The sequence below is a fragment of the Neofelis nebulosa genome, chromosome 6, assembly GCF_028018385.1.
Source record: "Neofelis nebulosa isolate mNeoNeb1 chromosome 6, mNeoNeb1.pri, whole genome shotgun sequence".
Lineage (NCBI taxonomy): Eukaryota > Metazoa > Chordata > Mammalia > Carnivora > Felidae > Neofelis > Neofelis nebulosa.
Genome location: NC_080787.1, coordinates 37,013,845 through 37,037,058, shown reverse-complemented (window position 1 = coordinate 37,037,058; position 23,214 = coordinate 37,013,845). Strand labels below are relative to the sequence as shown.

Sequence of the window (23,214 nt, the reverse complement as noted above, 5' to 3'; positions counted from 1 at the left end):
TAAATATTTAGAAAAAGAAAAAAGAAAGACTCAACTGAAGGAAGCACACAACACCCCGAGGAAGAAATCCTGCCAAAAAAATTGAACCTGAATCAGATCAAGTCTCTAGATCCAATTTCCAGCTTATAGGCAATACAGGGGACAGATGAACATGCTAAATGACATCTCAGAGATGCAATCAGCAAAACCCGGACTATGGGAAATGGGGCAAATGCCCCTTTTCTTTCAAATACACTGGAAAGAAAAATGACAGAGATGAAACCCACAGATTTAAAGAGACTAAAAGATATATCAAACGAATACAAGGTGTTTACAGACTTGAACAAACCAACTGGAAAATACAAAATATTTTAGACAATATGGAAAATTTGAACCCTAACTAAACATTTGATGATTTTAAGGAATTGCCATCTTTTTAGATGTGATAACGGTATTGTGAATATTTTTTAAAGAAATCTTTATCTTTTAAAAATATGTGCTTAAGTAATATATATAGGCCTCTCTTCAAAATAATTTCATTGCAGCAGGGGGAGTGGGTGCCTGTGTGGCAGTTAAGCATCTGACTCTTGATTTCAGCTCAGGTCATGATCTCACAGTTGTGAGATCAAGCCCAATGTCAAGCTTTCTGTGCTGGGGATGGAGCTGCTTGAGTTTCTTTCTCTCTCTCTCCCTCCCTCCCTCCCTCTCCCTCTCTCTCTCTCTCTCCCCCCCTCTGCTCTTCTCCCCTGCTTGCATTCTCTCTCTTCCCTTCTCTCTCTCTCTCTCTCTCTCTCTCTCAAATAAAATTTAAAATAATAACAATAATAATTTAGTTGTGGGGTGATAAAAAGAAACAAAATTGACCATAAGCTGATAATTGTTTTATGAGTACATAAGGTATGTGAGGTGTCATTATTTTATTCTCTTGATTTCTGTATGTTTGAAATTTCCCAAAATAAAAGCTAGAACAACAAAAGAAAATGGCTTTTGTCTCATTCTGCTTCAAGCATATTGCTCAATGCATTGTGTGTTATTAATGGCCCTCTTCTAAACATTAGCCTCTGAAGAAGGACCTGAGAGGTCCCAACTTGACCATTAAAAATCCTATGCCTGCACAAAAGTAACTTTCTAAACAGAAGTAGCATTAGCGGCCATAGATCAATACATTACTTCCCAATCAGAAGGACCCAGAAGATGTAACTCTTATTATAAGAGTCGTCAACTACAATTGCATATGTAAGTCTGTCTCGTCACAGTTGAATACTCAAACTACATCTACTGTTCTCAGTACATAAAATGTTATAAGCACAAATGTGCACACAATCTTATCTACAAGATTACATATGCCAATGCTGTTCCAACAGCAGAAAACTAAAAACAAACTCCTAACTAATGGCAAAGAAGGGATTCAATAATTACAGTTCATACACACTATGGAATACCACTTACTCATTTAAAATGAGGTTGAAGAGAAAATGAAAGTTGTTTATAATACATTAAGTGAAAATTTGAGGCAAAGTATGTACAGAACAGTGTCATTTCTAGTAAAAAAAATTTATTATATATATTTACATATTATATTATATTATATTATATTATATTATATTATATTATATTATATATTTTTTTTGTATAGAAAAAAGACCAAAGAATGTACATGAAAATTGCAACAGCTAATTCTTTTAGGTGGTGGGATTACAGATGATTTTATTTTCTTCTTTGTGCTTTCATGTGTCTGGCAATTTTTCTATACTAAATGTAGAGGTCCATAATCCCTTATTTATAATTCAGATACCTGAAAATAGATTTTTAAAAGTTACTGGCAAACTTGTTTAGATGCAAAACTTGCCCTAAACATACTTCATATTTATCCCCTTTAGTGTGAATATTGACAGATGTCACTGCAGGGATACAATGTTTCAGACTGTTGACCCAGATTCCACTAGGGGCTCACTAGGACTCTTCAACAACCCCAAAATTCTGGATACTAAACCCCAATGTCTCAGACAAAAACACTGTAGACCTGTATCAGTCTGTACCCTGCCACCATTACCATGTTTAGGCTTCTAAAAATGGGACTCACATTTGAAAAGGTTGGGAGCTCCTGCTATCAATTATTATAACTTTTAAAGCAGCATCAATATAAAATATGTCCTTAACAACAAGATTACAATTCCAGTTTATCAAAGGTGGCAAAGCACTGGGCTCCCATCAGAAGGTTTCAGCAGCCAAGGTTTACCAGGCATTGCGTGCCTTCCATATTTTAGCTCACGTGATGCTGCTTCAGGAAGTAGATACTATCCCAGACCCATTAGACATATGAAGACACAGATGCTCAGAGAGGTTATGTAACTTGACTAACTCACAAGGCAGAGTTGGGTCAGAGTCTGACCTTCGGCAGCCATGCTAAGGCCTCGTCAGTTAAGTAATCCACAGGGCAGTTCTGCTTCCTGGATCATCTCCACCATTTTTAATAGCAGTAATAACATCACAAGTAAAGCAGAGACAACTGACTTGTTTTAAAAACTCTTTTTTGATTTGTAAACTAAACAAACTTGATCTACAAATTACTAAGAAAGGATAAATATGAAGCCATAACATATAATTTCTAGTATTACTACCATTAACTCTAACCACACCAAAGTTATTTGAAGATGTTCTACGAATGTAACAATATAATTTTCTATACCACAGAAAATCTCCCAGTAATCTTTTGGAAATCAGTGTGGGGAACATTTTCTGAGGGCTGTCCAGAAAAGACCAAGTTCCTACCCACAGGAGAGCCTGACATTTCCAAGAACAAACTCTCCACTATCTACTTTTGGGGTTTCCTTGGTGTCTCTGGGCTATAAAACCCAGTAATTTACTTTCCCTACTGAAAACTAGGGTAGCAATAGCCTTGACTTCCTTTTGCAAGCCAAATTTCACAGCTGTTGAGGGTGAACAAACCAAGGGGAAAAAAACCTTCAGAAGGGATTTTTCTGGCCAAGGATGCAACTTTCACTGGGACCATAATCTCCCAGGACAAGTGAACATACTGAAGCTGACTGGCTACAAATCAAATTCTTCCGACCACAAGACTGTTTCACTGTTTCCAGTCTCTAATTTTTGTAACTAAGACAGTAAAAACTGAACTTCAATTGGAGAATTCAGAAAAACGGAGAGATGTCTGACTTTTCAAACTTATGTAAAATTACCTTTTTCTTTTCTTTTTTAAAAATGTTTATTTATTTTTGAGAGACAGAGACAGAGCACAAGCAGGGGAGGGGCAGAGAGAGAGAGAGGGAGATATAGAATCTGAAGCAGGCTCCAGGCTCTGAGCTGTCAACACAGAGCCTAATGCGGGGCTCGAACCCACAAACCGCGAGATCATGACTTGAGGAAGTCAGACGCTTAACCGACTGAGCCACCCAGGCGCCCCTAAATCTTTTTCTACACTTACATGCCCTACTCGTTTGAGATTAGTAACTCTCTAGATTTTTAGGCACAAAATAACCACATAAAATCATAGTCTGCTTTAAAGAAAACAAAAATGTACAGCAATTCCAAAATAAAAGGGCTGCTATCCCAATAAAATCATACTTAAAAGAGGTATATTAAAAAGTTCTTGAGGCGCCTGAGTGGCTCAGTCGGTTAAGCATCTGACTTCGGCTCAGGTCATGATCTCATGGTTCGTGAGTTCGAGCCCCGCATTGGGCTCTGTGCTGACAGCTCAGAGCCTGGAGCCCGCTTCAGATTCCGTGTCTCCCTCTGTCTGCTCCTCCGCCGCTTGCACTCTGTCTCTTGCACTATCTCAAAAATAAGCATTTTAAAAAAAAGTTCTTTAAAAATCATTTTTAAGGAATTGAAAAGCTTTAGTGTAATATCAAGAAAACTGTTATCCTAATGGATAGTTGTGTTTTGTTTGTTTGTTTTGTTGCGTTCTCTTGGAAAGAGCCAGAACTTAGATCACACATGTCCATGAGATCCTGCTTCAGGACCTCACATCAACATCGTAGAATGCTGTTGTCCTCTTAGGATGTTAAAATCATTTGCTCAAATTAGGCATATTCAAAAGAAATCTGGCACTGCAGGAAGGCAGTGAGAGAAAAGCTGTCATGTCATTACAGTTTACAAGCTATACATCCATTCTGGGGAGTGAATGAAGGACCATTTTAATGGGATGGTTTTGTTAAACACTTTTTTTTCTTTTGAGTGTGAATTACTTACATAAATTTAGGAATCTTTCTTAAAAACAATGAATAAGTTGTCGTTGTCTTCTGACATTGGAAGAACTTTCTATTGTCCCCAAAGTGGGGTCCATTTTTCAAAAGTTTTCATTCTTCATTCCTTATTTCAAAAAAATTTTTCATATTTTTGGGAAACTCGTGGTGATTTCTGGATAGTCTCCCTCCTCACCTCAAATGGTAGAATAAAAACTAGTTTATAGCTACATTTATTGCTACTGTCTATACATTTTCCGATTTCTCCAGTAAGCCTCCTTGGCTTCTTCTGTTCTTACTCTTCTCATGCTTGAGAAATTAAATATAGAATGTTCCTAAACTATGACACATCTACTCCTCAGTCCTAGCCTTTGGTTTAGTTTCTCTGTGCTTCTGAACCCTCAGGAATGCATTTTACTTTACACCTTTCACATACATCAGTATTTAGCTCAAAACTCAATAAAAGTTTAAGTCGATATATGATGATTTCTTGTAACATTTTCTTTTTTCAGGCCTTTTTGCCCTTTAGTTGACAGAATTCACTTCTAACCCAAATCTTACGGTCTCTAATAGAATTTGCTTTCCTGGAAATCAACAGTTTCACTAAAAGCATCAACATATCAAACTCTCCGTTCCATGACAATGTGCGTCCAGGGCTGAAAAATACCACGAGTTAAAATGATGTTTAACACAGCGCCTGTCCCAAGCTACCAACTGAAGGCATGCATTTGTTCAACAATCAGAAAAGGAGATACTATTATATAAAGTAAAATCCATGCCATCCGGAACCACTCTAGGACTAGACATTTCAGATAACTGTGCTTTCTAAATAATCTACTTTAAGTAACAAAAATTATATTTGAATCATTTTGGATAAAAAACTAAAATATGCTTTTCCTTCTTTCATTAACATGCTCTATTGCATATAACTTATTTGATGGCCAAGAGTCATAATAAACAGAAATTACAGCACTAAGATCTAGTACAACAATGCTTGGGGCCTATGCAAGTGTGTAGGGCTATGCACATCTATGTTAATAGTCTCAAATTACTGAGGATGGGAAAAGCTAGGATAGATTTTAATCGCTTTTTCTGTCTCTTATTTTGTCAATCAGTCACACAGACATATCATACTACTATAAACGCTGGAAACAGACCATGTATCAGGAGAGGGACTGATTTTGATAAAGTACCTATTCTGTGCCAGGTCTGAGATAAACTTTGCAAGGCATGTAGCAATCAGCCCGGCACAAAAGTAGAAAATGGGTGGGGCGCCTGGGTGGCTCAGTTGGTTAAGCGTCCGGCTTCAGCTCAGGTCACGATCTCGCGGTCCGTGAGGGCTGTGAGTTCGAGCCCCACATCGGGCTCTGGGCTGATGGCTCAGAGCCTGGAGCCTGCTTCCGATTCTGTGTCTCCCTCTCTCTCTGCCCCTCCCCCGTTCATGCTCTGTCTCTCTCTGTCTCAAAAATAAATAAACGTTAAAAAAAAAAATTAAAAAAAAAGTAGAAAATGGGTAAACACTAGGTAAATGAATAGCACTAATGTGCCTACCTAAGCACGTTCTCTCTTATTTACAGCTTCTAATCTGCCATGACCTGGAAAACGCATACCCAAGTGTGAAAGAACACCATTTAAAATATGTCTAGCCTGGTACTTTGCACATACCAGGGGCAGCATGGCAAAACTGTATGTGCTGAACTGAGGATGGCGAATAGTGAGCATTTACAATGTGCCAGAAAGTGTGGGAAGTGTCTTACACACATTATCTAAGGTGATACCTATAAAGCAAACAATATTATCCCCATTTTACAGATGGAGAAATTGAGGCTCCAAGTGGTTGAGTAATTTGTAATAAAATCAAGCAGCTAGTCGGTGATGGCAGTACTCTATGAATTCAGGCAGTCTGACTACAGAACAAGTAGTCTTTTTCTTTTTGAGAGAGTGAGAGTGAGATAGAGAGTGAAAGAGAGAATGAGTGGGGGAGGGGCAGAGAGAGAGGGAGACAGAGAATCTGTAACAGGCTCCAGGCTTTGAGCTGTCAGCACGCAGCCCAACGCAGGGATCGAACTCCCGAATGGTGAGATCATGACCAGAGCCGGAAGTCAGATGCTCAACCAACTGAGCCACGCAGGCGCCCCAAGAACAAGTGTTCTTAAGTGTAATACTACACTGTCTCTGAATAAATGTGCAGTAAAGAAGAAAAGATCAGAAAGACATGAAGTTTATAACAACTTTTTGTTTTCCTAGTAGAAGTTTTTGCTGACTTTCTGATTCTCAGGGATATTCTCAATGGGTGAGGGTTACTGCACGTCAACATTATACTGACAGGCCAGTGCAATAAACTATGAAAGCCAGACAAATAAAGAATGAGCCAGTGAATTACTGCACACTACAGATGATGGGTTCCAAAGAAGTAGAAGCCTGAGAGATCCGTGTGTATTAGGGTCATTAGGGAGGGCTGTAAGAAGTTAAGACCTAAGCCCAAGAAGTGTAAGAGAAAAGCCATGGGGTAAGAGAAGGGGCATTTTGTAGTTTCAGAATCAGCACAAACCCTCTGTGGAAATGGCAGGGGGAGGGGTCGGTTGGGGGGGTTGGTCATAAGTAGATGAACAAACACACATGTGGTTTGGAACATTTATATCCAATGCAGCTGTAAGCTCTTATTCTTGCCAGCTTTACTTGGTCACTCAAACAGCTGGACAAACATAGGTTACAGTTGGCAGTACTAGTGGGGGGGGGGGGGGGGTATGGCAGCTAATGCAAAGGCTAGATCTAAAGCTACGATTCCCTAGCTCTCGTTAAGGGTCCTTGAGGTGTGGAGTGTGGGCATAGGGAACCTACCCTCTATGATTTCCAAACCTAAAAAGGGAGGACACGCTGACCTAGGGACTATTTAAATACATAGTATCATTTGCTCAGAGATCTTTCACTAGGTTGAGCCAGAATCACCTCTAATTAATGACACACCTAGTGTAACTATTGGTGCAGATCCTCCCTGCCCCTAAGAATCACAAGGATGAGAGGTTAGGGCAGCTCTTAGGCCATCTACCATCTCTATAAGAGACAGGAGAGCAAGTCAGGAATCAGCTGTCTTACGCAAGGGTGTGGAGACACATCCACACTTCAGGACAGAGACTGAACTTACTAGCATGAGGCCAAAAGTAAAAACACTGTGGTAAACAAAGATTTCCTAGTCTTGCTTAACTACACGGCAGCTAAATCCTCAGCAAAATGTTAACAGTCTCTGAAGTGTGAGCCTAAGAGCAATTTGACCTGTACTTGGAAAAGGTGGGAGACATGTGCAAGTTTCTCACTTCAGCAGGATATACAAGGGGTTAAGGTATCTTCTGGCAAACCTCCAAATGCTACATTATTCACCTGATTAGAGACTGGCACTTGGAACATGTGTGGTCTTTCTCTCATCTCTCAGATATCAGAAGTGCAGAAATATCAAAGTAATCCTGATAAGATTCAAAACCCAATGCATGCATCCAAAGTACGTTTGAGTTGCGAGGCATTGATCTAGGGACTGAGACTATAAACATAGGAAGAAAGACTACATCACTCTAAAGGATGGAAATGTACCCATTCATTATTACGTTTTATCATGCCCAAAAACTCAAGACTGCCGGCAGGAAGTTCTTCTAGTGCCCCAGTAGCACCAAACAAGTCTTTTTCCTGCTTCTATGCCTCTGACCATAGCTTGCCAACCTGGAATGGTCTCACTGTATGTCACCTATCTATATCCTCACATCCTTCAAAGCCACCTGAAGTCCTCCTCCTAGAAGTCATAATCTCCACCTCATCCCCTAAGTTCTGTCTCCTTTTGCTGAACTACTAACAATCACAGCGAGTACAACCATCACTCTATTTAGAAATTTGTCATCCTCTAATCGATAACTTTTATTCACTCAATGAATCCTAGGTACCAACTGTGCGACAGCATTGCCCTAGGGACTGGAGAAACTGCGGCAAACAGCACTGGTTTTAACCTCCCAAAAAAGAACTCATGGGGAGAGTTCTCCTATGCCGCTTTTGAAAATCTTCTGTGTAGACCTGGGTCTGTACTCAGTGCTTCATACCTAACAATTTCTTAGAGCCCTGGGCTTCTTTGGTCCAAACTCACTCAAACTGAAGTTACAAAAACCAATGGGGAACAAAAGCCAACGAAGCCATTTCTAAATGAACTTCCACTTCGTAAAAACCTCAAAAGAACAAGGAAGGAAAAGAAAACAGGCTATGAAAGTGCTGCTGAACCAACACATTTTACTCACACTGACAAAGTACCTCCAATCCCCCCTCCAAGCCACACAAAAGTGACCTTTCTCTCTCCATCCTTACCAGCTCCGGATTCAAGTGTTTATTTTAACAACAGATCTCAGAAAAGTTTAAAGCACCCCTAAGTTTCCTAAACAGATCTTCCTAAAGCTTTGTTTCTTGATGAGTAACCCCCTTGATGAATCTCGCATATGCCACTTAAGAGACTAATCCAATGAGGCTCCCGACAACGAACTAGAATTTGAGCTGCAAGCACAAGAGGGGCTAAAAGAACACCACTCTGAACGTGATAAATCCAGACACAATTTTAGTATCAACAACAAAAGCCAGGTCCTGCGGAGCAGGGTGGAAGGTTCCAAGTTCCCAAAAGAAGGGAGCCAAGAGAATTTCCTCCGGGGGGATTGGTGGGATTCTGCAAGGCGTGGGAGTTTCTGCATGAGGTGAGGGAGACTTCAAATAAATATTTCTCTGCTGTAAAGTAGCTTGTGAGATACGACAGCTGGCACCCGAGAGCGGGCGAGGGTGAAGCCGGGCTGTGCCATGCGGCGGAGGCTGCCACCCGGGCACTCCCACCATTCTCCGCAGCCGGGTCAGGATATGAGAGCCCGGCGCCTCGCGGACCTGCACGGGCGCTCCTGGCCCCGTGGGCCGCCGGTCCTCGACCCTGGCACCCAGCAAAGCCACCCGCCCGGGTCTCAGGCGCCCCGACCTCTCAGGAGCCCCAGGAGACGGGCGGGGGAGAGGGGATCTCCAGCCAGCCGTCCGGCCCCGGCGCGTTACCCACCTGAGCAGACTGGAGAGGGGATGGCTCGAGGACCCGAGGCCGCCGCCGCCGCCGCCGCTGCTCCCGGAGGAGCCGCCGCCGCCGCCGCCGCCCCCGAAGCCTGAGGAGAGCCGCTTCCCGGACAGCAGCTTCTCCACGGCCGGGAGGTGCCCGGTGCGGGCCGCCTCCAGCAGCTCCTGCTCCTTCCCCATCCCCAGGGCCACCGCCCCCTGGACCCCCTTCCCGGGGCCGCAGCCGAGCCTGCTCCGGCTCCCAAACTTTCCGTCTCCGGGCAACGCACCCCCCAAACCGGCCGGGGACACCACCCCCCTCCCCCCCCGCCTTTTCTGCCCAGGAGCGCGTCACTTCCGGGATCTGGCGTCACGCGTCACCGCGCCCCCGCGCCCCGCCCCCTTGCCCACCTAGCTGGGCGGGGCTCGGCCGGCGGGCGCAGGTGGCTTTGGTCTGGTGGAAGCCGACCGGTTTGTGTCGGGATAGGCCTCCAAGGGCAAGAGGAAAGCGCCTGATAGATACCCGCTGTACAGGTGGTAGGGAACAAATGGGGCCCACCTGTATGCGCCTCCCGACGTGCGCTTCCTCCCCAAAGGTTTTGGGAGCCCACAGGACAGGAAATACGGTAATTCACCCAGGCAGCGTAGAAACAAAGAGAGAAATACGGTAACGCGCACCTACATTTCCAAGTTCATTCTTTCGGCACGCATAAGTTAAATATGTGATGGATGTTGGGACCTAGTGATACAGAGGTGAATAAAATGGCCTGCTCCGCACCTCAATGAGGGAAGAGAGGAAATTTTTAAAATACAAATATCTCTTCTTCATGGTCCCAATCTCTGAAAAGGCTCGTTAAAGTGAAACATGCAAAGACCTCCCTTCCCAGTAGAATTTGTTTCCTCTTACTTTTTGATGAAATTAACTGAACTGACATAAGAAGTCAAGTTTGTGAAACCGACCTGGATAGTGAGTACCGGTGAATTGGAAAAAGCATTTAATTGGGTAGAAAGTATATATTGTCTTTGCTACTGGAACTGTTCCTACCTCTAATTAGGCGCTCAACAAATGTGGAGTGAATCGATGGGTTGGATCAATTCTGTTCAAGTTATATGACTTTTTTTTTTTTTTTTTAGGTGCTTAAGGAACCGAAAAGAAATGGCAATTCACACAGGCCCACGGCCTCTCCCCAATTAAAATGTACGAGGTTGAGTCCCTGCCTAAAACTTTACCAGGCAGCCACATTCCAAGGCATTGGCGTACAACGGAAAAGAGTCTTCTACCGTCCCCAAACTTTACTCTGAGGAAAATGGATTAGGGAGTTAACCACGTTTTTAGGAAGGCAGCATGGAGGGGGAAAAACGTCCTTCAGGAAATAACACAGCTCTCCTTTACAAATGCTGATTTCCCAGAGTGGGAAACCCACAAACTGATTTCCGTACCCTCAATTTTCCGTCTCCAACCGCCACCAAATCAGTTAAAACGGAGCTCTTGAAGTTCCCTACGCGTGCCTTAAAATGATCCCTCCGAGGAGCGGTAGGGGTGACGTCATCGTAGCGCGACGCTAGGAAGTAAGCTTCTAGGCTGCTCTGACTCCGTCAGTCCCGAGCTCCAGAACCTGACGGGACTGCGGTCTCGCCCTTCTTTTTCTTGCTGCTATGGATAATGCCTGCGAGTCGCCCCCGGAAAAAGGTGGAGAGACGGGGGAGTCAGAAGAAACGGCTGCTGCTCCCGGGGGCCCGGGGGCTACCGACACAGACGGAATCCCAGAAGAAACTGATGGGGACGGAGATGCGGATTTGAAAGAAGCTGCGGCGGAGGAAGGCGAGGTAGGGAGACATGTGTGGATGAGGTCAGAGGAGTACTCCGAGATTGTGTTAACAGAGCTTGCTCGACCGGCTTCCTGGTTGGTCCCTGCCAAGCCCAGATAACTCGAACTCACCATGACTCCCTCTAGATCTGCCAAGATGTGTGCAGAGGGGGAGGAGACAAAACTGTAGTGCTGGTTCGGTTCCAGAGCCCCAGCCTCTGGGTTAATACTTTTAATCCCCGCTCCTAGATATTAAGGCTACTTCTAAGAGATTTTTTAAAAAATTTTAGGCAAATTCTACCCCTAACGTGGGGGCTGTACCTCAGGACCCTGAGATCAAGAGTCCCATGCTTTTCAGGAGGGGCTACTCAGGCGCCCCTAAGGGAATTTTACATAGCCTCTTGGTTTTCCTGGTGAGGAAATTGGGATCTGATGTCACAGACAGTGCAAGAGCTAGAACCCAGGATTCCTCGTATCCCTTTGACCGAAATATGGTTTCTCCTAGATGTTGCTCAAGCATAACTGTCATACGCCGCAGAGCCGTTAAAGGGAGACTTGGAGTTACTGGTTCAGTCATGTTTTTACCCTCGTGGGACATTTAACTACGACCAGTGACCTGGGTGTCAATGTCCAAGGGACTCTATAGCATAAACACACCAAACCCCAAGAGCTCAGCAGTGTTGCCTAACTGAGCATCAGTCAGGGGACTAGAATCTCAGCGTGCTCTGGCTTCCATTTCTAGAGATGGAATCTTGGAGTCTTAGAACTTCCTAGGGACTTAAACAGATCATGGGGAGGACACTGCATTAGATAGAAACAGCCTTTCAGAGAATTAGGTTGCATCAAAATATATAAAGTAAGAACTTTTAGAAAAATGTGGGAGCACCTGGTTGGCTCAGTTGGTTGAGCATGGGACACTTCATTTCAGCTCAGGTCATGTTCTCACGGGTTCCTGAGTTCAAGCCCTGCATTGGGCTCTGCGCTGTCAGCAAGGCTCCAGCTTGGGATTTCTCTCTCTCTGCGGCTCCACACCTCGTGCTCACATGCTCTCTCGCTCTCTCAAAAAATAAGCATTAAAAAAAAATGTGATGAAACTTTTTAAAGAAGGAACCTTTTAAAAAGATCTGAAGGACATAGAGGGTTTGAATAATAATTGGTTCAGTCCAATAAAGAGCTCACTACATACAGAAATTTGCACCCAACAGGAGATACATTTTTTTTTTTTGATACTTCTGACTGAAACACTGTTGTTTTTTTTAATGTTTATTTATTTTTGAGAGAGAGAAAGAGAGCACGACCGGCTGGGGGGGGGGGGGGGGCGGGGGAGGGGGAGGGGTTGAAGAGAGAGAGGGAGACACAGAATCCGAAGCAGTCACCAGGCTCAGAGCTTCAGAGCCTGACGCAGGGCTCAAACCCACGAGCCGTGAGATCGTGACCTGAGCCAAAGTCGGACATTTAACGGACTGAGCCACCCAGGCGCCCCAAACTGAAACACTTTTAAAAAATGATCATATACCAGGGGTACCTGGGTGGCTGGTTGGTTAAGCTTCCAACTCTTGACTTCCGCTCAGGTCATGATCTCAGGGTTTGTGACATGGAGCCAAGGCTGGGCTCCCTGCTGACAGCACGGAGTCTGCTTGGGATTCTCAGTCTCCTGTCTCCCTCTTTCTCTGCCCTTCCCCCCACTCGCGTGCACGCACGTGCGCGCTTTCTCTTTCTCTCTCTTTTTCTCTCTCTCTCTCTTTCCCCGTCAAAAAATAAACCTTTTTTAAAGTTAATTTAAATTAACTTTAAAGATTGATCATATACCATACCACAAAGAAAAACCCAAATTCTTAAAAGCGGAAATCAAAACAGGGCACATCCTATTAGCACAGTGCAATAAATATGAAATTAACAACAAAAAGCTTCTCCCAACTGCCACTCCCCCCAAATAAACTAACCCCTGGACATTTTAAACTGTTTTTTAAATAGCCCTTAGATTAAATTAACAAAGAGAACACTACATCATATCATACGGGCCTTGACCAAAACCGTATTTAAAGAAAAATTCATAGCTTTACATATTTGTATTAACAAACAGGAGATGCTGAAAATAAGCACCCAACTCAAGAAACCAGAAAAAGAACAGAATAAACCAGAAATATTTGATGTTCAAATTTAGGCCAAATAAATTTTGAAATCCAAGAAAAATGACTCATTTTTAAGGAAAATATAAATCACCAAAATTCAAGCACATAGAGGTTAGAAAACTTGTATAAATAGGTAACTAGAGAAGAAATTGAAAAGTTTTTTAAAGATACACTATCTTCACTTTTACCTACCCCCTTATATTCCTCTATGAGTTTATGTGAGTTCCTCTTTAAGAAAAACAGAGGTTAAATCCCATTAATGAAGTTTGTTGTCTTTTGATTGTATATTAAGTTGGAGGGGATGAAGTTTGGATTTGAATTATTATTAAACATCTAGCATGAGTAAACCTATGTTAAATGCTTATGTGGGAAGAGAAATAAGAGACAAACCTATCTTCAAAAAGTTCACATTCTAGCAGTGAGAAACATTTGCATGATACAGTAGAATTGAAAGATAGGAAGAAAAGAGCATTATGTGTGGGAGAAGCTCACTTAAAAGTTCCGAATCCATGGGGCGCCTGGGTGGCTCAGTCAGTTGAGCTTCTGATTCTTGGGTTCCACTCAGGTTATGACTTCATGGTTCATGAGCTGGAGTCCACGTTGGGCTGTGTGCTGTCAGTGTGGAACCTGCTTGGGATTCTCTCTCATTCTCTCTCTCTCTCTCTCTCTCTCTGTCTCTCTCTCTCTCTCTGTCTCTCTCTCTCAAAATAAATAAATAAGCTTTAAAAATATATATTAAAAAACAAAAGTTCCAAATCCAGGGCCAACTAGCTCGCTCAGTTGATAGAACCTACAACTCTTGATCTCAGGGTCATGAGTTCGAGCCCCATGCTGGAGGTAGAGGTTACTTTAAAAAAAAAAAAATTATTAAAAGTTACAAATCCAAAGAAACACTGTTTTGATGAGAGGGTGCCTCCTTTTTAATATTCTTTCAAGATGGAATCATCAACAATAAAGAGATGTATAGATTTAGAGGCAGAAGAGCTGGCTGGATGGAGAGGCCTTTTCTGACATCCCCTCTAAAGGATGAGGTCAGGAAAGTGGGCTCAATGCGGGAGAGTGGTTATCATGATCCTTGGCACTTCATTTCCTTTGTAAACATACTAGAGCTAGGATCATATAGCTAAACTGGAAAGTTGGATTCTTTGGCTGGTTTTCTTTTCACAGCTAGGCTATAAAATTCTTTAGGACAGAGAGTGTATCTTAACGCATGATGGTACAGCCAGTGCTTGGAACCAAAAAAACTATTGAATAATGGATTTGTTGTGCTGTAAAGAGAATGAGGTCTTACCTTCTTCCCCAAGTCTGGAAAGTAGGCCAAATATATAATAGGGTTTCTTTTCATCTTCTCAGCTGAAGAGTCAGGATATCTCAGATTTAACAGCAGTTGAAAGGGAAGACTCATCTTTACTTACTCCTGCAGCCAAAAAAATGAAAATAGATACCAAAGAAAAGAAAGAGAAGAAGCAAAAAGTGGATGAAGATGAGATTCAAAAGATGCAGTAAGTTACTTTTTGATTTTTTTTTCCCCATTTCAAGTCTCTAACTTGACCGTACAAAGTCAATAAATTTGGGGAGCCTGTAATTTTTTCCCCTTTTTTATACTCAAAAGAAAGTAAAGCAAATAATACTTTATGTAACATTTTAGGAAATATAAATAAATAAAAATAAAAAAATATCCTCTTGTCACCAGAAATAAACACTGTTCGTATTTTGAGGTATAGTCTCCAAGGTATTTTCTATACACGTATATCCAGAAATAAATTTTTTCAAAGATGTTACTGTTTGTGACCTGTTTTTCACATTGTATATGGTGAATGTTTTCCATGTCAGTAATTATACATAGGTCATAACTTTTTTAATGGGCTCATTGCAAATTTATCAGAGAATAGAGAAAAATAGAAAAAATAGTTACCCATAATCCCACCACCCACAGTTAACCCTGGGTATGGATTAGGTTATATACTTTTTCAGATTTTGTTTTAAATGTTTTAAATATTTATAGCTAAATACTTTCTTGTAAATCTGCCTGTAAATTATCAATTTCAGTGGGTGCATTGTATTCCATTATGTAGATGAATGATCATTTAACCAATACCTGTAGTTCTTTTTCTTCTTTTGACATTATTATGATTGAGCATCTTTGAGCCCATCTTTGCATACTTGTCCATTTAGTTCCTAAATAAACCCCCAAGGAGTGAATTGCCAGTTCAAACAGTCTGAATGTTTTCAAAGACTCTTCATACACATTTCCAAATTTTTCTCCAGAAAGGTGGTTGCACTTCACACTCTACCAGCATGTATAAGTTTGTGTCCTCCCATCCTTACTAATACCATTCTTTATAATGCTCATCTGTCTGATTCATGAAAAATGTTATCTTATTTTAGTTTATCATTTTAATTTCTTTAGTTAATAGTGAAGGTTAACTTTTTTTCCTCTGTGTTGGTCATCGGTATTTTTGTAACTTGTCTATTCATGTCCTTTGCTTATTTTCAAAATCGCTATCTTTTATTTATTGGAAAGCATTAAGAGCATAAACCCTTCTCCATATATTTTACAAATATTTTCCCCCAAGTCTGTTAATGTCAAAAACTAGTGGTTTGAATATAAATTTATGTATCAAATTTTTACCATCAATGTGAAATGTAATAAGGTGGAGTTAGGGGTAGAGAGAGCCTAGTGCTGAAAACATAATCTATATAGTGAACCCAACATTGTAGTTTAAGTTTTTGTTGTTAATGAAGTAGAAACGAAGTTGTATGTCATTTTCTCTCAAGTTTCTAAAGAGTAAAAATGCTTTGTCTTCATTCCTTGTAAGCACCAAGCTTAATGCTATTGACCCCTCGAAAATTCATTTTCTAATTGTCTGAGACTTTTATTGATGTGATAATATACCTTAAACATTTGTTGTTGTAAGCCAACTTAATTATCTGAATCTTTGTCTAGAATCCTGGTTTCTTCTTTTTCTGAGGAGCAACTGAACCGTTATGAGATGTACCGCCGGTCAGCGTTCCCTAAGGCAGCCATTAAAAGGGTAAGGATGGGCTACCACACTTCATTTCCATCAGATATGAGAGTTGAACTAGACACAAGAACTGTGTCCACCTCATTTTGAATGAGGTGCTAGTCAAGTTGGTGGATCATTCACACAGGAAAACAAAAATAAAATGCCTCTCGATTATCAATTGGAGTTTTGTATCCTGGGGATAAGGTCTAAACATAGAGAATGAGTTGCTGTACACCTGAATCTTTGTCTTAATAGTCTTAATTTCAGTATCCAGCCTTTAGTAAAAACCTTTTTAGTACAAAACTCTTAAGGGTACCATATTCTTAAAAGCAGTCCTTGGGGCACCTGGGTGGCTCAGTCGGTTGAGCGCCGACTTCGGCTCAGGTCACGATCTCGCGGTCCGTGAGTTCGAGCCCCGCATCGGGCCCCTGTGCTGACAGCTCAGAGCCCGGAGCCTGTTTCAATTCTGTGTCTCCCTCTCTCTGACCCTCCCCCATTCATGCTCTGTCTCTCTCTGTCTCAAAAATAAATAAACGTTAAAAAAAATTTAAAAAAAAAAAAAAAAAAAAAGCAGTCCTTGACTTTCTTAATCATAGTCTTTGTTCTTCTTTCAAGCTGATCCAGTCCATCACTGGCACCTCTGTGTCTCAGAATGTTGTTATTGCTATGTCTGGCATTTCCAAGGTTTTCGTCGGGGAGGTGGTAGAAGAAGGTAGGTGTTGTTGATAGCATGTGCAGGATTGAACCTCTGGTGGTCTTAACTTTCAAGAATATCTATGCTAGGGGACCTAATAAAGTACCTGTGGGTGTTTCCATTTGCACTAGAAGTTGACCAAGTGGGGCACTTTGTATTCAGGAGAGCATGACTATTATTCCTCAAAAGTTTTAATACTGGGACTCAAGGAAGCATCTGGGAAATCTTTCCAGATTCCTGTCCTCAGTCCAGGGCGACAGAAGCCTACTTCGTATTTTTCCCCAATGGAGTTTGCTCATTTCTGTTGCCAAATTAAAGACCTAAGATAAGCTATCACTGGGGGCTGACCAGTGTGGTATGATGAGGAGTTGTCGAATCCTGGGAACTGTCCTCTATCCATCAAAGAAAGAACCTTGGCTGAGTGTATTGCTGGTCTCCAGTCAGTGAAATGTTTTATTTTTTTAAGTAGAAGATTATATATTACACTAAAGCTAACGTGATAGGTTTTATAGCATTCTCTTAAGAAGGGAAAAAGTCTTGGTTTATTTCCTTAGCAAGCTTAAGAAGGGTTAATGAGAATTATAGGGTTCAAATGGATTATGTGATTAATAAGTCCTGTATGACCATGAAACTTTCTTCTTATCTTCTGTCTAGCACTGGATGTGTGTGAGAAGTGGGGAGAGATGCCACCACTACAACCCAAACACATGAGGGAGGCTGTTCGGAGGTTAAAGTCGAAGGGGCAGATCCCCAACTCAAAGCACAAAAAAATCATCTTCTTCTAGACTGAAGCCTAGAAAGGCCTGGTACTGAAGGAAGGAGTACCGGTTCCAGACTTCCTACTGCATGAGACTTTTGCACAGGTGCTTTAGTCCTCTAAGGATTCCATGATGATTTTAATGTTTCTCAGAACTCTGATATTCATCACATCTAAAAGGCATGCAGCCTGTTTCATACTTGCCTTGACTAAATATTGGCACCTCTTTGGACATTCTGAGGCATTTAACTATTTCTTGGCTAGTTGGAAGAAGAAAGGTACATGGGCCTTAAGCGTCTTCCAGACAGAGAAGCTGCTTTCAGAAAGTCTTTCCAAGAAAGCTTTGATGGTTTCACATTGAAGCATGAAGTTGCTATGATTTAGGTTGTTTCTTCCATCTGGTTTTAAGTAGATGAAACAACCAGAAACTTTGACTTGTGATACGCTACCATGAAGAACACAGTGATGGGAGGAGTAGTGGAAAAGTTTATCCCTGTACACATGTAAAGTTCCCTATGGATCTTGGTGAGTGATCATTAAACTGTTTTCCAACTTGCCTTATGTGTATTCATTTTCTGTCTAGCTGGTTGGAATGGGGAGAAGTTCATCATTATTTTTTGGTGTCAGATTAAAACTGGTCTTTGGCTTTTTTTGAAAATTTGAGCCCTTCCCATTTTCTACTAGAACCATTTAAAATTTTCTCAAGAGTACTTAAAACACTTAAAAAATAATGTAAAAGCCCATATGTTTCAGGTTCCTATAAACAGATAAACCACAACCAATGTTTAGTAAGTTTAATTTGCTTTTTTCAGGTGGTTCACAGAACCAGTACACTCAAGGTTTGATTAGATAATGCAACATTAAAATTTCCCAATACTGACCAGTATTCCAGTTCATCAGATACATTCTCATTGTTTTCCTCAAAGAGAGGGGAATGGAGTGACCTTTTATTGACAGTGATTAGCAGTAATAAGGCTACTGTATATAATTGGCAATCCCCGAGAATCCTTTCCTCTATCATTCAGTTTCATAGGGAGAAGAGTTTTGAAGCTGTTCTCTTTTGAAGCTTTCCTGAGCATGTCTTAAAAGATTCCAATTCTGCTCAGCACCCTGATGGGGGGGGGAGTGGGGAGAAACAGTTTGGACTCACAAAGTTGAGCAAATCTTTTATATCTTACACTAAAACCCATGGCTTTAAACATATATTTAGCCAGTGAAGAAGACACATCACATTTGGGGCATTCCACAAAGAAATGCTGTAAGACTCAGGCTAAATCTTGACCAAAAACTAATAAACTGGGGGAAGGAAGAAAAAGCAAATAGTCTCTCAGCTCCAACAGGAATTTTTTTTAACGGTTATAGGAACTATAGCTATTTCAATTTGAGATATTAGATAAGGCTGAAACTTATAAACAAGGGAGAAAGATCACATCCCAAGCCTGGCCATTTAACAAAGCCTCACCGTTTAAGGTTCTCCCAGAGTGCATCTTCCTTGTGTCTGTTGTAAGAGATGGGGAAAATAATCCCCCCTCAACAATAGCTACTAACTACTATCCATACCTACCTAGAGGTGAATGGGAATATTCCTATTCTAGTAGAAAGTGGGGAAAGATCTAGGTGAGGGCCGTAGTCTCTTGAAGGATAGTACATCACACCAGCTTCTCTTGAAAGAGTAAGGACTATGGTAAGTCACAAGGCAATGAGAGCTTTTGTAGTTCTCAACCAAATGCATTGCAGCAATGTTCAGTTGTTTCCATTGTTTTGTGATGTTACTATAACTGATTTTAGAAGTTTAGGCAAATATTAAATGAGAAAAAAGCAAACCTTCAGTGTTAAGGTTTGAAATGGCAAGTTCCCATATCACTATGGGAATACTTCAAACTACTTGCTTTCCACCAGCCCTTGAACTAGTCTAAGGGGAAACTAATGTAAATGGGTTAAATGGGAGCATTTAAATTATGGGGCATGTAAGGGATAATGTTTATCCCTCGTATATTCCATACACAGAAACCATTCCTTTCAGAAGCATGAAAAGGGTACATAAAATTTGAGGCCCATGGCAAAATGGGGGGGGTGGGGGGGGTGGGAGGTGGGGGTGGGGATGGGAGATTAAATAATACAGCAAAAGCAGCCATCACAAAAATAGAACCTATTCCTTCTGTCTTAAATCGAAGAAATGAGGCTAATTATTCCAGTGAGATGAAAACAAATCTGAGATTGATAATCATCCCTGTAGCTCAGCTAAGAGATAATTAAACTAGTCCCTACACACTAAAGCCCGTCTCCAGCACGTCCATGTAAACGGGAAATCTAGACAATCATAGATGATACATAGTTGTAAATGTTTCACAGCTGAAATGATGATGTGCAGCAGCTGAAGTCTTTGAGGGATAGTGGTGCTATCACTCCAGACATTTTCTTGAGGTATTATTTCTTATTCACAGAGTCTTAGAGCTCCAAGGCAGAAATCATAAGCAGTCCAAAGCACTACTGTTTTCCTTCCATTTTTTTTTCTTTACATTTACCCTGAGGACTACCAAGAAAGTCTTCTTGCTCCCAGTGAATAGGAGTATGAAGTTATACAAGATGATTGTTACTAAAATTTCATGGGACCATGACCCCCACCACATTTCCTGGAGGAGGATTTCAAGACACAATAGCCAAAACTGCCACGTAAGTCAGAAATTCTAGGGCACCATTTGTCACATAGACAAGAAGTCTGGAGAGCCCAGAAACCTGACTGAACTCTGGTCACTAAAGGGGTTAGCCTTGATGCCTGCCAGAATTGTTTGTATTGCCTACCAGCAAGCACAGGCTTAAGGTGAAGGTATTCCAAGCAATACCTATTAGGCATTTTCTTTGCATGGAGGGATGCCAGAGGGATATGGTGGGTGGGGGAGGTGAAGAGGGGAAGAGAATCAGAATGTGGTTTTAAACCAATTCAGGTGAACCTAAGGTTGAATGATTCTATTTTCCAGGTACTGAATCTCCCTCCTCTAAGAACATTAGAAAGGCCATACTTGAGAGGACCAGTGATCCATTTTGCTCAACATTATGCCTTCCAAAGGAACACTAAGGGGGAGTTTATGGAGGGACACAGTTACCCTCTCAGTTGTATTTCACCAAATAGCCTTAGTTTTCTAGAATTCCTTTGGAAGGCCACCATACAAGGATTCCTCTTAAACCTTCAGCACCTGTACATAGGTTCTGCCAACACCACTTCTTGGACAATGAGCTCCTTAAGTTTCTGATTGGCTATGGGAAGTGCTTTCTTGTACCGAAGGCTATGAAGTTGAGCCCTAGAGCTTGTATTTCAGGACTTGGTGAACACGTCCTTCCTCCTGACTGTTTATCTGATGTCACACCACCCTTAACTTTCGTCTTTCCAGAATTGGAGCCAACATCTTAAATATGTGTACTCATGTGGAAGTATCTCCACTCTCTGATAATTTTTGCTATTCTCTTGACCTTTCCTCCCTTCACCATATATTTTGCAAATAAGGTCACTAGAAATGCACAGACAATTTAAGCCATTAAAATGGTTTTGTAAGGGGTCCTGTTTTCTGTATTGTCTTCATGTGCCTTTCCTGATGATGCAGTTGGGTTTTGAGCCACAGCAGCACACTGACCCCTCCTTCCCTTCAGCAATGGTTAAGTTTCTGTGCTGAGTTCTGACAGAGCTTGCTGCCTCACTGGTTGCTGGTAAGTACTTTACTTTACACTTACCTAGACTGAACCTCACCTGTGATTTTCCTGTGTGGTCACAGCCTGGCTTATGTGCCTTCTCTGGTTTTGTTATTGTTTTAAGTCCCTTCTGGTTTACCTTTTATTCCTTGGAAGTAGGGACACTTGACTGCATTATAATATCCTGCTCTCAGATTATTTATAAAAGTCTTAAGTAAGGTTAAACCAAGCGTTGACCCATAGGAAACTTCCCATTAGCATTATCTCCAGAAAGATGTTTATTCTTCAGTGTCTAAGTTTTTTCCTAAGCATGACAAAGTATTCTCGTATCTCATAGTAACTGGTGCTTTTGAAATTGCTTTAGTGACGGACCTTGACAAAAGTTCTTTGGAAGTCTGAAGAAATTATATCTTGCTCCTTCTTGAATGCATGTTTCTTTTTATCCTCAAAAAACTAGAATATGCAAGTCAGGCATGATTTCCCATAAAGGAAAATAGTTTATCTTTCCTCCAATAGGTCATGTGTGATTAAGATTTTAGTGACATCACTAAATAACTATTTTACCATCTTGCCAGTTTAGTTAGCTAATGAACTTCCGTCCAATCAACACAGCATGAAGTGTATCACAGAGCAGTATGGATGAAGGTAGAATGCTGGGGAAGAATTAGGTAGGAAAGAAAGAGGGGGGAAATAGTTGTTTTATGGGGCAAAGGGAAACCTACCTAAGTTGAAGCGTTTTTGTTTTGTTTTGTTTTTTACTTAAGTCAAAATTACACGGTTTTAAAAAGCCACAGTGATAGAAGGGTATGAGAGGCAACAGGTTGAGATGTTTACGTTATAGTTTAAAACACATTTTCAGCTCCCAAACCACCAAATGCAGAGGAGAGTGCTGGTAGAAAGTCCCAGCGCCTGGAGAGCAGATGTGCCTGGGAGCCCAGGGAGATGAAGGAAACAACTTCTGAAGTACAGCTGTGGAAGAGAGGCAGGACTCTAGCCAGGCAACAGGGGGCTCAGGATCAAGTCCCTTGGTGATTCTTACCACATCATACCTTCAACCTAGCTCAGGGAATATATTTTCTTGATTTAAATTCCAAATAAATTCTGTTACAGAATCGCATCGCAGTGATGAAGTACAACAGAAAAGAAGCTTAATACAGCTTGGCTGACTGTAGGATCAGCCAAGATGGTATGAGCTTGGCTCCCTTTCCAAAAAAGGCAGCATCCAGGTCTCCCTTACTCTTGTGCCTCTCCCAGCTCCCGCCTTGCTGGCTATTTCCTGTTCTATTCTACTACCATGGCCAAAGCTCAGGCCAAGGACTTCTCAGGTCTGCTACAGGAAGCTCTGGGACATAGAATCTTTGGTGGCTCTGTGGGTGACTGAGGAGATGGGTACCTTCTCTTGTTCACACAGGCTGTAGAGGAAGCAAATGTCTCTGCCATGAAACCAGGTGGTGAAATGGCCCTACAGTGTTGACAAGATTCCACCTAGTGTGGAGAGGGCCAAAAGGCTTTATACAGGCAAGACATGCTTGAGCCACGCACAAAGCTGCCCCCAGTTTCCTAGAACTTGGTCATACTTTGCCCTGTCTTCCACCCGAGTCAGAACAGCTAGTAGAAAGGACACCACAAGGAGTGAGGTGAGCACTCCCCAGTCCCTCTGGCATCCTTAGCAGACTTATTCAATGCTGGACAGCGCCTTCTGTCATAGGTGGTGCTATTGCTGGTGATCTCCTTCTCTCTCCTTGGCACAGATGGCTGAGCCACTGCTATCAGAGCTCAAAGAGGGGGTTATATTTCCTAATCTCCTGAAGCAGTCTTTCTTTATCCTGGTTGGCATTGGCCAATGCTCGTTTAGTTTCTATAAGTTCCTTCTGTAGGGTAGGCAATTCTTTCACCTG

General features: G+C 41.7%; 3 protein-coding genes across 8 annotated transcripts in view; 1 reads left to right on the top strand and 2 right to left on the bottom strand.

The window, feature by feature from the left end:
- ANKS1A (ankyrin repeat and sterile alpha motif domain containing 1A) overlaps positions 1-9,520 on the bottom strand; it is a 179,917-nt gene extending 170,397 nt beyond the window's left edge. For all 6 annotated transcript variants that reach the window (XM_058733644.1, XM_058733647.1, XM_058733642.1 and 3 more), the window contains exon 1: positions 9,244-9,520. In XM_058733644.1, coding sequence (XP_058589627.1) covers positions 9,244-9,434 — 191 coding nt within the window. In that variant the 5' untranslated portion in view covers positions 9,435-9,520. The remainder of the gene's footprint in view (positions 1-9,243) is intronic.
- An 868-nt stretch (positions 9,521-10,388) lies between these two features.
- Positions 10,389-18,189, top strand: TAF11 (TATA-box binding protein associated factor 11). Its single transcript, XM_058733650.1, has 5 exons — positions 10,389-11,060; positions 14,527-14,675; positions 16,121-16,208; positions 16,797-16,893; positions 17,530-18,189. The coding sequence occupies exons 1-5, from the start codon at positions 10,890-10,892 to the stop codon at positions 17,658-17,660; spliced, it is 636 nt and encodes a 211-aa protein (XP_058589633.1). The 5' UTR covers positions 10,389-10,889; the 3' UTR covers positions 17,661-18,189.
- Positions 18,190-18,411: 222 nt separating this feature from the next.
- The window catches only part of BLTP3A (bridge-like lipid transfer protein family member 3A), a 59,995-nt gene continuing 55,192 nt past the window's right edge, over positions 18,412-23,214 (bottom strand). Inside the window, exon 21 of the mRNA XM_058733641.1 lies at positions 18,412-23,211. Within this exon, the coding sequence (XP_058589624.1) occupies positions 23,086-23,211 (126 nt within the window). The 3' untranslated portion in view covers positions 18,412-23,085. The remainder of the gene's footprint in view (positions 23,212-23,214) is intronic.

Coding starts and splice junctions, on each gene's coding strand:
- TAF11 (XM_058733650.1), top strand. CDS start 10,890: ATGGATAATGCCTGCGAGTCGCCCCCGGAAAAAGGTGGAGAGACGGGG. Junction 16,209..16,796: donor CTAAGGCAGCCATTAAAAGG/GTAAGGATGGGC, acceptor TCTTCTTTCAAG/CTGATCCAGTCCATCACTGG. Junction 16,894..17,529: donor CGGGGAGGTGGTAGAAGAAG/GTAGGTGTTGTT, acceptor TCTTCTGTCTAG/CACTGGATGTGTGTGAGAAG.